Below are 14,172 nucleotides of genomic sequence, written 5' to 3' on the forward strand. Positions count from 1 at the left end.
TCATCTTTTGTCCTTTGGGTCTCATCAGGGAAGATAGCGGGCTCTTCTAAATTAGCGGCACGTATTTTACAAATATTTTGCAAACAACTCATGCATTGGGCTCTATTCTCTGTTGAGGGCCATAAACATGGAATTAAATTGAGGAGCTTGAGCAAAATACCAGTGGTTATCCTGTGACGTTATTTAGTCATCTTCTTCATTTTCTGGAGAGGATTCTTCTTGGGGAATTTGATCTGCTAGATCAATGAAGTCTTGAGCAGTTATACTTACTATTGAGTATCAATGAACTGTGCTTCCATTGAATATTGATGTTTAGCCTTTTGGCAGCTTCTTGCCATGTGACCTGTTTGTCCACAAGTAAAACATCTAATATTGGACTTATAAGTCCTGTCAGGTTTATATTTCCTAACATGCTTTCGAGGATCTAAAAAGGGTTTCCGTTTATTTGATCTTCTGAGGCTATAAGTTTTTCTTTTAGGAATACGAGGTCTAGATGACTTCTTTCTAGCTTTTTGCTGTTTTCTGCGTGTATGCTAGGATTCTATCGTACCATGTTGTTGAGGTGTATAGATATTCCTACACCACTTATGTCCAGTTTTTACAGTTTTCTGTATTTGAATTTCAGTACACTTCCTTTGGAGGTACTGCATTATAACCCAACACCTATAGGGTACGCCATCTACTTCAGATGACTCTTTCCCTTTTATGAAATCCTTGAATGCTTTATGAATTTCTTCACCTAAAGCACCTGGTAATTTCATAAATATCTTCTCTTTGATAAGAGGGTGATAGAATGCTTGAGCTTTGGCTGCTAAGGCATAATAATCTAGTAGAAGGTATTGGACATGATACCAATCATTTAAAGGTAATTGCTCTAATTGTCTTACAGACGTAGATTTTATAAATCTACCTCCCATGTTTGGGTCGTTACCTGTCATAAGGTTACTATTAGTATTCACAAAATTGTGAGGGTAAGCTCCAAGATTTATCAAAGCTACTTAATGGGAAATTCCTGTTTATAATTATCCCATGTCAGCTTTGCTGTTTCGGATAACTGAGTTTCTAGATAATTATACATATCTTGAGCACTATGATTGAATCCTTTGGATAGATAGTCATTTAGTACTCGACTCTTCCAATTTTCTAGGACACTATCCCAATTTTGGGGGTCATATTGACCTAATCTTAATGGTCCTATTTCATGGGCCTGTTCTATGGGCTTTCTAGATCCTTTGCATTTTTATTTTGGGGCTCCATCATCATATTCTGTATACGGTCTTCTAGGAGGATTTCCCCAATCATATGTTGATGTAGAAGGCTTTGACGGATCGTTTAATGGCGAATGCCAAGGTTTTGAATCCATCATATCTCTTTCTAAAAGAGGTTTAAAACTATGGTTACTGGATTCAGTAACTGATAGATTTTCTATCATCTCTCTAGTGGGTATCTAGTGGGTATCTGTTTATCCATTAAAAAGCAGTCTTGTAACCATCCTGTAACCTTTTCTTTTGCTTTTGGTAGTCTTGTAACCATCCTGTAACCTTTTCTTCTGTAGAAGGGGGCTCTTGTTCAGGATGTTTTATTTTAACTCTTGCTTTTGGTAGTTCTGGCACCATTGGCTTCTGAAGAGTTTTCTCTATTGTTCCTACCTAATGTTGAGTTTCTATCGAAATTTTTTCTATCTTGGCGATTCTTATAGAATCATCTACCTTATGGTCAGAAAGATCAAAGCTAGTCTTTGTGTCTTCTACAAACTTATTGTATACTCTTATTAGGTATTGAGCTTTTTGCTTATAATATTCTATCTGAGCTTGTTCAACTCGAAGATGTTCTTCTATTATGATGTTAGCAACTTGCTCATCATCAAAGTATTTTTCTGCTATACTGTCACTTATAGTGAAGGGAGTTCCGTTTCTCGGTATCCTAATTGACATTAGATAGGATTGGAAATGAGTATATCCTCCAATTGTATCTTTAAAGCAGCTTTGCTTTAACTTTATATTATTGATGTTGTTCATCTTGAGAGAATTCTGAGATGTTGTCATCATCAGTTGGGGGCAAGGCTATGTTCTTATATCCAGAGAATCTAACCTGTAGGTTATCGTCATCAAAGGAGGTATTGAAATAGTTTACCTGAGCTGGTAACCTTACTGTATTTTCGGTTACTATCAGCTTTGCTAAATCCCAAGGTAATCCTTCTGATTCTCTAGAATCTTTTTGATAGGGTTTTATAAACGTAACACCTTTCAATGTTATGGCTTCGATAAGGTCATCTATCTGAACTTTATAGTTGATAGAAGTGTTATGGGTGCATTTTCCTAGAACATTTATACAGGCTACTAAATTAGTACCTTCAAAATTTCCATAACCTTGAGACATTATGAAGATTGTGGTTTTTCCTAATTCCGCTGTGGGAATTATCATATCGGGGGCTACATAAAATAGTCCTCGATTGTTTGTCATATCGACTTCTATGAGGGTCATTATTGTCAGTTTAAGGTCGTCTGTCCATCTTGAATCATGGGTGACTATAAGAGCATGTGCTCCGTGACCTTTTCATGTAAGTCCTTTTAGACCGACTGCTATTAGTCCTAAGTGTGTAAACACTTCTTTTCTATCTAGGATTTTCCTAATAGTTTCAGGATGGATAAGGTCAAAAGTTTGAACTTTTCCATCTGGACATGCTAGAGTAAATTCTCTTTGCTTACTTAAAAACGAGGTCGTATTTAAGAAAGCGTCTTTTGCATATAGGGTTTTGGGAGGAACAAGGGTTAACATACCTTGTTTGGATGTTTCCCAGTCTGTGTTGACATCTACTATTTGATCCATGGCTATGTCTTGGACCATATGACCTGTAGAAAATAGTTTTTGTAATAGATTTCTTGGTTTTCGTACCTTACTTTGGTTCTGTGAACCTGTTCCTTGCTCGGATATAGTTTGTCCAAGCAAACTTACCTTTGGCATGTTGAAGAGACTTTTGAAACGCTCTGCGTTTTGAGTTGACACAGGGTCATATGTTGTTGTTGACATTTGTCAATCTTCTTTAACTTCTCCTCATTTTGGATAATACCTGTAACCTCTTTGATGTTGTGGAAGGTTTCTAACCTTCTTTGCACTGTTGTGTATATCTTCCGGGCCTCTGAGTCTAAGTCATATGGATACATTATTGGTGGAGGTGGAAGAAATCTAACACCTGCTTGAAAAGTATGCTGTGGTTCGTTTCTTGTGAAGATTTCTTTAGCGTTATTGGCTGTTATCTTGTTAGAATCTTTACTATTTGTAGAGCCAATTAGATAATCTAACATTTTTTATGTGGCCTTTTTGGCTAATAGGTCCATCTTGTTTTCTCGGACATTTCCCTTTTTTATCAAAAATTTTGTTGACTTGACTCTGACTATACTGTGTATATGTGTTGCCTAAATGTGGTTTGTAAAGGGCTAAAGCTGTGCTTTCCTTTACTCCTGGTATGGTTTGTGGACCACCTATAACTTCTTTGAGTGTATCTTCTACTTTACCTGCATCACTCATGTTGAGTTTATCAAGTCTTTCTTTAATATATTCGATGTTTCGATCTATATTATAGATGTGTCCTTTGGGCTAGAATCTGTGATTCTACATGTTGCCATCTTTCTTTTTCATTATGGGCCTCTGGGGCATCATAATTAACTTCTTTACCTTTGGGCTCGTTGGTTATATTAAACAACGATTCTTTTTGCTGCGGCGTAGGAGGGGCAGAAGGTGCTAATTTTTTGGCTTCTGACACTTCTAATGCTTTGACTATTGCATAAATCTCTCCTACGGCAAAAATAATGAAATTATTTTGAGCTATCAAGATTCTATCTTGAGCTGTGGTTACATTACTATCAATGATTCTAGCAATGATTCCTTCTATACTTTTATAGGTGCAGAATTTATTGGTGGACTGGTATGCCATTCCATACATGTCTTTAGCTAAATATTCATAGAGATTTGTATCTCTATAAACCTCATCTGCTTTATAAGCAGTGACCGCGGTATGTTTCTGACCGGGTTTCTTGATTGCTTGATCCTTTTGGACCTTAGCTTTTGCTTTAGCATCATACCATTTATCTAAGTCATTTTCAAACGGATCCATAGCTTATTCTACGTAATCATAACCAACAAAAGTTTTACAAACTGATTTAATCATACCTTTAAGTTTCTCCGGTGTATGCTTATGATAGTGTTCTTGGTTTTTAAGCAATGTTGTAGCCTCGTCTTTAAGTCCTTGGATTTTAAATCCTTGGATGATATGAAGAGTGTTTTCTTGAACCTTTTTAGGCTGGTCGATCATTTCCTGTAACTATGTCTTGAGAGATTGTTAGAAATATGAGTGCTCACGGTTCGATTTGGTTTGATTTAGATTTAAAAAACAAATCAAATTGAATTATAATAATTTTATAAAATATTAACCGAATTGGTTCGAACCGAACAAATCCAGTTCGGTTAAATCTGGTTTTTTTGATAAAAAAACAAGAAATCTAATTCCATTATATATGAATTTTTTTTTTTGCTTTTTTTTTAAAAAAAATTGGCTTCCATTCACAACTTTCTTCAAAATTTGAAATTTAAGGATTTTATGGAGAGGAGCAATCCGGTAAAGTCTTTGCCCACTGTAAGACATATAGTTGCTGGACATAGTACGGTGGAATAGCTGAATTCACTTTTTGAAGTAGGGGCCAACCGACTCTCTGATCCAAAATATCTCCAGCAAAAAGAGAATTTGATCTCTTCTTATGGACGCTAACAATGCTGTAAACTTCAGTTTTTGAGTCTTCACTCTCATATCTTGATAGCAATTCCAAACTAGATATTTCAGTATCTGAAAAGGAAGATTGGAGATTAATTGAGAGAGGAATTTCTATTGAAAGGACTAAGGAGGCAGCTTCTGTGAGACGCGCAGAGAGGCGGGTTATTTATTGTTATGTTAGGGTTAGCCGGTTAGGTTAGGTTAACTATTTATAGTATAATTTTTTTAAATTGTTTATTGGGTCCGGTTTGGTTTGGTCCGGTTTCTGGTTCAAAATTTATTTGAGATGCGAGGGTATCAAGGCGTTTATAACTTGGAAAGGAAGGTATATGCAGTACATCAAAGTTAAATGTCTTGACCTATGCTTGGGATTAACATATTCGTGTCTCACAGATCCATGAGGCTGCAATTAGAGGTCTTGTCCCTGTTAAAGGTCCAATGCCAGTAAAATTCCCTCTCCCAAATCCTCAAGATCCCTTTTCCTTGAAACCGGGTTCTATTTCTGTGGGATTCTCTGACAATAAAGCATCTGTTGTGGAGAAATCTGAAGGTCTCAGTGCAGCCATTGCAGGTGCACGAGCAGCAGCTACACAGTTCAACAAGAAAGATCAAAACCTTGTATCTAATACCACAACAAATAGCTATTCCAACTCCACAAGCAGTGGTCGACCAGACAGCAAATCATTGGAAGAAGATAAAATGCTAGAGAGCTGCTCATTTGGAGGTTCTGGTGAGGAGGCCTCAGTTCCAAGTAAAACAGAGCAACTCAATCCCATTAAGTGTGAGGAAAGCAGTAGCCGCGGCCAAACTCGTGAAGATCTGAAACAGATTCCTGGAGCTTCTGCTAAGGTTTTTTCTTGACATATAACCAGTGATTTGTTTTTGTTGTTTTTAGCTTTTTTGTTTTTCTGTTTTTGGCTCCTTTAGATTTTGTTCTGTTTTTGGCTCTTTTAGAAAAGCACGTTTCAAGATTTAACCATGTATGAGAGGAATATGCATGTGGATAGCTCGTGCTCTTGTTGCAATATAATATACTAGGAAAATCTTGGCATTTTCAAGTCGGATTCCATTTTCAGATGTCTTTGATCCAAATACAAATTAATTTTGACCAAGATCCTATGTTTGGTTGTGAGCTAATGCTACAAGCATAAGGCCAATCACTTAACGCCACTCTATCCTCAAAAGTCTTAAGTCGTTGGTGGCTTCGCAAGCTCACATTTAACCTTGTTTTTTTTCCTTTAAAAAACCTTATGAACACAAAAATAAGTAAAAGATTCGTTTTTTTTTTTTTGTAAGCAAATAGGGAACAAATTGTTGAATGGAACGACTGGACTTGCCCATACAAATTTAAGTTATTTCTTGGTTATGCTTATTAATAATGCTGAAGCTTTAAATTTATTTATTGATTTTCAATAATTATGTATTATTTTTATTTCTTGTTGATTTATCGTATAAAAATTAGTTATATGTTATAATTTTTGGTTTGTTTACTGAGCATCTTTCAAGATTTTGTTTTTAAAAATATATTTTTAGGATTTGGTTATTAATAATTTATCAACATAATGTTCATGATTTAAGAATGTTTTTGTGCTCCTTGCATGATAGCAAATGAAAGAAAAAAAAACTTTTTGAGATTTTTTTAATACAAAACGACTCATGAAATGCTAAAGAATTATATCTGAGATATATCATATATATATATATATATATATATATATATATATATATTGACAAACTTCATAATAAAAAAAGTATAAATATATAATTAATTATGGTTATATGAAGCTACTTATTGATAATAAATATTTGCCAATTATTACTCTTGTGTAAAAAATATTATAAGTAAATTAAAATTAAAAATTAAAAAAACATTTTGTCCATTTTACCTTCTCCTAAAATATATAAAACAATTCGAAAAAAAAACTCTTGATAGTATACATATTTTTTACGTGATTTAATAATTTAATATGTAATCTATTTACTTCATTTTCCCATGTTAATACATGTCCAATTTAGTATTTATTTAGATTTTAATAATAAAAAATTAAGAGTTTGTTTTACTTAAAATATTTTACAAGAAAATATTTTCTAGATTTTCATGTATTTGTTTCTAAAGAATATTTTACAGTCAATTATAAATTCAAAAATATTTAGATCTCATAAAATTTTATAAAATATTTTATAAATAGTACTCCTATAACTATTTTAATTATTATTTTTATTTCATCAATTATTTTAATCATTATTTTTATTTCATCATCATCACCGATCTTTTCCTCCACTATATTCTTTTTTATATTCATACATGTTATTTTGGTTATTTTTATATTTTGCTAGATTGACTGATTTTTAATCTTATTGTGTTTCTTTTGCTCTTTCCTCTGACGAGTCACCCTAGTCGTTTCATATTCCTTTCATCATGCAATAAATAGTCTTAAGTTTTGCTATACCCATTCCATTCGGTAACACAAAGTGTTTTTTAAATTATTATTTATTTAAATTTTAAATTTTTTAATATTTTAAATTTACTAAAATAAAAAATAAAATAATCTTGAAAATAATTATTTTAATATATTTTTAATTAACAAATCTTAAAAAATCACAATAAAATCCATGACCTGATTTATTAGTTTGAAATATTAACCTAAGTTTGACAGGTTTACTTTTTAAATTCGATATATTTTTATTTTAGTTGTTAGTTCTTAAATTTTTTTAGTTAATTTTTTTATATTACCCTTATTTAATATTAGATTAGTTGGAAAATATATATCATAATTTATTTTTATATGTTTGTTTTTTAAGGTTATTATAATTTAAAATAAAAATCTATTTTATATTTGATGCTTGATTTTGTTAGTATTTATTTTTATAATTAAATAGAAATAGTTTATAAAAAGAACTAAGATATTAAATCTAGTAGAATCCATCACCTCATTCACAAGATGATTAAGATCAATCTACTCTAATAGCATCTCAATGTATTTTTAAAAAGTTGTTATGTTAAATATTTTTTAAAAATTAAGCCATGTTTTTATTTTATACTAATTATAATTTTTTTAAAATGTTAATAAGAAAATATGGAATTATTCTAGTAAGTTCGTCATAATAGAGTTGAAATAATTACTTTTTTCTGGAGAAATAATTTTAATATTATATAATTAAATATTAAAATTAAATTAAAAAATTAGAGAACTTTATGATTGATGTAATTATTAGTATCTTAATGCGCATCATCATAATCTTAATTTACTGGCTCAGATTTTGGTTAGCATTAAATTTGATTTATCATTAATTTCTTGATGTATATAATTCTCAAATTATTTTATTAAACATATATAATATCTTTTCTATTCATAATTATAACTTGTTTTCATGGTGTAAAAAGCTTTGCCAACGCTTGCATTTGTTTTATTTTTCAAAAAACATTTACCCGAACTGCAGTGGAGTGAGAGGACATAGGCTACAGCTAACTATTTCTGATCTATTGTATTACCTTATTTGAAATATCCATTTGGTAAACTAATTAATTTCCCATATACGTACATCCTATAGCTGCATCGATGTACTCGGCATCACTCTTATGATTACACCTTGTCATTTATCACGGAAAAGAAGAGGGAAATTAGAATTCATTGGAAGGGAAAAACGATCTTTCTTTTTAGGTTCTTCTGCCAAAAAAATCTCAACGAAATAGATAGGAATAGCAAGTCTTCGAAGTCTCAACTTTTGAATGTTCTAACGCGTGAGAACTTGAGGCTCCAGAGTACATGTAGACTTGACTTGAGCTTTGTCCAAATTCATTACCATCAACAACTGCATGCCTCTGATCATCTTCCTATAAAAAGCACTATCATCTTGAGTTTCGACACAGGCAGGCAGCCACAATAGCAATGGAAATCTATTCCTACTTGTTGGCATTCATCATTTTTCATGGGATGATACTATCACAAACCAGTTGCATGGTTAATGCCTCGTTACGACGTCGACCACCACCACCACCATCACCAAAAAACAATCCTATTATTCATCCAAAACCAAAACCCCCATTTCGGCCTTATCGTCCAAAATCTCCTCCTCCTCCTCCAAGACCACCACCACCAAAAGTCAATGATTTCCGTCATCCTAGTCTTCCTCCACCACCACATACCTATGATAGCCCTCGTTACCCTCCACCACCACAACGTAATTACTAACATCAACGTTGCCTCCACCTTCATCGCATTATTCTTGGCTCTCCTTCCTCAAAAAGTACTCTTCCATTGAGTATGTTTAATAAATATATATGTTATTATAAAAGATTTTATGTTTTTTAGGAATAATTTTTGTAAGATTAATTGTTAACGAGTATTCTCCCGATCTCTCTCGCACTCTTCCATTGTAATTAGTCAAGTGTTCCTTAGCCTTTGTTTTTTCTTCTTAGTTTGTAGGTGTGTGTGTTTCAATAAGGCGAAACTTTGTTATCCCTTGTACAATGTCTAATTTCGTGCACTTGTGTAGTGCTCATGGTTATAGCATGATTCTGAGCTCGCAATATAGCATATTGTAATATCTCCTCTATAGCTCCTTATTGATTGTGAAATTTCATTGCCAAACATAAAATGTTTTTTTGTTGTCTGTCTTATAATTAGATCTTCAATACCAAATTAGACATTGTACAAGGGAAACAAAAATAGGGTTTCTATTTTATAGATACTGTCATATCCTATTTTTGACTCTCCATGAAAAAATAATAAGAATAAGTTGGCTATTAAAGCTCTAAAAAGATTTTTTATTGTCCCAGTCGTCCTTATAAAGACGATATAAAGATTTAACTGGTAATGAAATAAATTATTACTAGTATTTTTGGATGATGAACAATCACCGCAATGCCCCATATATACACACACACTACAGATACCAATGGTTTGATATTTCCTGTCCTGGCAATCGGTTCGAATAATATATTGATTTTGAAAAGGCAGTCTATGGAGTGAGATTTCGAAAATATAGACAACCAAAAAATCAAACTAGGCTGCCGAGAACTCATCATTTTTGACTTTAATGTCCATCACCTCTGTAGTTACTTTTCCCGAGCAACATAGTTCCATTGCCACATACCATGTACCGTGAATTTAACCCCCTTTCTAAGAAGTCACCGAATAAAGTCGTGATGTAGCCCCACTCTTGGACACAAGTAGCGTATATACAACTGGCTTTTCTGTCATGATATTAATTAGTCATTGTCAGTCACCAGCACCCCTGATCCAGAAGCAGTGCATGTACCATAGCTCCCGAGCAAACTGTTAATGGCATTAACAACAAGAATTCTCAAGATTCGAGAGTGGTTTAAAAATGGTAGGCTCAATTTTTTTTCTTAAATATCCATATGGCACATCCGGAAACACTCGGGACCATAACATGCTGCCAAGCAAATGTGATAAGTCCCTTATGAAAGATGGCGATCGAGAAGACACTTCAAAGATGGCTGCTGTGATGATATACTATTTTTCTTCAAACATAGAGAGCTCCTTTTGAGACACCCAATGAGAAGTCAATATCATGTTTGAAAGAAGAGGGTATTTGTTAAATAATAATTTTTTTTATTCTTTAATATAATATTATAATTATAATTTTAATAATAAAAATAAAAATAGTTTAAATGACTTCAAATCCCGAAACATGTGTCAAAGAATAACTTAAACCTTAAAAAAATCACCTAAACACTATAGTTTCTTTATGAATTGATATCATTTTTTAATACTATTAAAGCTTTTTAGGTTTTTATAAGATATATAGAAATAGATGATAGAAAACGTGGAGAGTTGAATCCCCTTCACCAAGAAACCTTTGAGAAATTTATACCCTAAATCCAGTGCGGGAGAGATACTTGAGCGGGTGTAAAATCATATGGGTTCCTTAAATTTTAATTTTTTATTTAAAATATTTTTTTTATTTTTTAAAAATTATTTTAATATACTAATATAAAAAATAATTTTTAAAATTTTTTTTTAATATATTTTTTATTAAACAACCACTGCTATCACAATTCTGAACCCACTTTTCTAGCACAGAAATACAAGGTTTGTTTGGTGTTCATTGGACGAAGCAATTTACATTAGTAATAGCTATTTGTTTATTGACATGGTTGGTGGATGGATAAGTATAATTTGCATGCATTGGACCTTAGCATTTAAAATTTGGCAGCATGGATCTTCTTAGTTAGGTGGAAAACGACGAAAGATAACAGCTGGTGATCTTATCCGTTATTTTGACGTTGTTATTTCCCACGTTAGTTGACGAAATGGTTGGGTGACCTTCAGGATTGCAGTTTTTCAAGTGTCACATCCATCTTTCTAATACTAAGATATAAAAAAAATAGATGGAAATAAATAAAGAATTAATTTAAAAATATAAAAATACTATTTTTATTTATTTTATATAAAGACAATATTTTTAAGATATAATTAATTTTTTTAAATCTCTAAAACAAATAAGAAAATTAGACAAAAAAAAGAAAAAAAATATTTTTTTATTGTATTTAGTTTTTTATATGGTAACAAATTTTATTAGACTGAAAACATTGAAGATATCAAGTGATATTTTTTAATATTATAAATGTTCATGTAATAGTATTAAGAAGTACATTAAAAAAACTTTTTTATCATGACTTTTCTCTAGTTTATCATATAATAAAAACCTATATTTATAAACATCCAATTTTTTTTTTAATATAAGATAAATATTTTATTTATTTATTTATAAACTACACCAATAGTATCTGCACTTAAAATTTTATTTTGTGTAGAGTGTTTGTTTGTGCAAGGGACAACCTTTTGTACAAAACCAAGACATGGTAAAAAAAAAATAAAGAGAAAAATCAAACATACAATCTATGATATTAAAAGATGCATAATAAATTCTTATAAACAGCAAAAACATGAACTTAATTTTCCAATCTCCAGTAAAGTCATCATGTTATTACCTTTTTTTATTATGAAAAAGATGTTTCCAAGAAACGTAACGTGATTATAAAGGGCTCAAGATGTGCATACTAGATCTTAAGTTTGAGTTGGGACGTACATCTCTAGTAAGAACTCGAGACAACCAGAGTTTTACTTGCTCAACTAGGTCCATTAAATATGCTTTTCAAGTAGTGGAGTTTCCTTGAAACCAAAAAAAAATTATGAAAAAAATGTATAGTTATATATGTTGAGACGCCAATCGTTTTCTAGCCTATAAGATTTCATCTTTCTGGTGTATTCACTCTTCCATGTTGATATTGTGAATTAGTTAGACTTTTTCTAACCAATCTTAGAGATGGTAAATGAGAAATTGAGATCAAAATTAAAGGAATAAAAATTAGGAAGGTGCGGAATTTGGATTTGGAGCTCATATCTATAGAAGAAATCCATGATCAAAATTAAAGGAATTAAAATCGAACTTGATTTCAGGCCTTTATAAATTCACTTGTCAAAACCATGCTCAAAAGTTGTATGAAACTGTCAAGACCCCCCAAAAAAAAAAGAACGCTAAAAATATAGACTCTAAATCATTAGTTACCAGCCGCATACAACTATCAAAAAACTAAAAACCTAGGTTTTGAATTTACTTTCAATAAAACATAAAGCTAGATTAAAAGGATTCAATGCATTAATTTTAGGATGCAAATCCCTACTGATTTGTAGTAAAAAAAACACAAAAAAAGCTGCAATATTCTAATTTTGATTTTGTGTTTACGTCTGATTTTTTTCTAGTTTTAGAGGATAATGTGGCTCTTTTCTTTCCTTCCATAGGGTCAGCTACTTCCTTTGAAATGAGGCAACAAAAACGTGGTTTTCAGCTTCAAAAATCAGGTGTGATGAGAAAGGGAAACAATAGGAATTTGTAGAGAACAAAAGGAAAGAAATCAGATAGAGGGTGCAGCTACAAAGTTCTATTTTTCTTATTCGATGTGGTAAAAAATCCTGTCATTTATAATGATATAGCTGCCCTCTCCAGCTTTCAATATCCTTCTTCAATTCAATCCCTCATTTTAACACTTTTTGATTCAATTCTTGGTTCAAAAAAAATCCTTTGAATATGTTGTAACCCATTTTTGGGTACCTATAAATAAAATAAAAAATTATTATTAATTAATTAATTAATTAAAAAAACTGAACAGTGTCGTTTTAACATTATTCCTCTTCCTGCATGTACCCTCATGCACTCTTATGATAAGTAACCGAGGAAGTCGACCAAAAAACCCGACCCCTTATGCACTCTCATGAGGAGAAATCGAGGGAGCGACGCCTTGGCAGCCGCTCCCACTGGCCGACCAACCACCGCATGCCCTGCTCCCCATGTACAACAGTGAAAGAGTCCCGCTTCTCTTTGCCCTATAAATACTGTGCCCTACACCAGCAGAAAGAGGAGGCTTTTCAGGAGGACTAGAGGGGCAGTTTTTGAATGAAAGAGAGTGAGAGGAGGAAAAGCTTTTGGAAAATTGAACGAGGGAGAGAAGTATGAACGAGAGAAGTTGAAAGAGAGAACATAGAGAGGAAAGGAAAAGGAGGAAGTTTTGGAGAGAAACCGAGAAGGAAAGTTTTTGAACGAAAGAGAGAATAGAGAGAAAGGAAGGAAAGGATAGGGAGAGTTTTGAACGAAAGAAAAAGGAAGTTTTTTGAATGAAGGGAGGCTTTCAAATGTAGAGAAGAGAGGGGGGTGCTGTAGAGAAGGAAGAACAATATTGTTGACAGAAGGAACAAAGAAAACAGAGGAAAAAGTCACGCGAAACGTAGTAGGGAGGAGGAAGAGCCACCACGGCAACACCACTACCAAACTGGCCACTAGCACCACCGTCAGCTCATCATCCTAGGTAACTCCCTCCCCCTCATCACTTTTTAAGGGTCGTCTTCTTGCATGCAGAACGTGCATTATGCACGTTCTGCAAACAAGAAGATAATTAGCAGTTACTATGCAAGTACATAGTAACTACTAATTAATTCACTAGTTATTGTGCACATGCACAATAACCCGGTTAATTAATTAACCGGGTACTATGCACATGTGTAGGTGTATAGTACCGGGCTAATTAATTAACCGGGTACTATGCTCATGCACAGTACCCAGTTATTGTTTGTTGCGGGCTGGAACATCAGCCCAGCCCATGCGACTGGGCTGAGTCTAGCCCTGTTGAAAGGGAGCCTATTTTATGTTGGGCTGATTTCGACCCAGTTTCCTTTTGGGCCGGGTCTGGCCCATCCAGAAAATTTTCTTCAAAGAATCTGTGATTTTTTATAATTTTTTTACTGTATTTTGATCAATATCGATTTGTATTTTTATACTGTAAAGATACAAATTCGGTATTAAAATACCCGGTTTTCATTAAGTAAAAAAAATATAAAAATAAAAATGTTTTGTTTTCATGCATACGGCCTAGTCTCTCC

General features: G+C 32.7%; 1 protein-coding gene across 1 annotated transcript; it reads left to right on the forward strand.

The window, feature by feature from the left end:
• The first annotated feature begins 5,054 nt into the window (after nucleotides 1-5,054).
• LOC105116869 (uncharacterized) lies at nucleotides 5,055-5,905 on the forward strand. Its single transcript, XM_011014367.1, has 3 exons — nucleotides 5,055-5,093; nucleotides 5,162-5,669; nucleotides 5,704-5,905. The coding sequence occupies exons 1-2, from the start codon at nucleotides 5,055-5,057 to the stop codon at nucleotides 5,627-5,629; spliced, it is 507 nt and encodes a 168-aa protein (XP_011012669.1). The 3' UTR covers nucleotides 5,630-5,669; nucleotides 5,704-5,905.
• The last annotated feature ends 8,267 nt before the right edge of the window (nucleotides 5,906-14,172 follow it).

This window comes from Populus euphratica, unplaced genomic scaffold (assembly GCF_000495115.2).
Source record: "Populus euphratica unplaced genomic scaffold, PopEup_1.0 scaffold1068.1, whole genome shotgun sequence".
NCBI lineage: Eukaryota > Viridiplantae > Streptophyta > Magnoliopsida > Malpighiales > Salicaceae > Populus > Populus euphratica.

Excerpts from the sequence above, each read along its gene's own strand:
- LOC105116869 (XM_011014367.1), top strand. The coding sequence starts at position 5,055 with ATGCGAGGGTATCAAGGCGTTTATAACTTGGAAAGGAAG. Across the intron at positions 5,094-5,161 it reads TTTATAACTTGGAAAGGAAG|ATCCATGAGGCTGCAATTAG; the intron begins GTATATGCAGTA and ends CGTGTCTCACAG.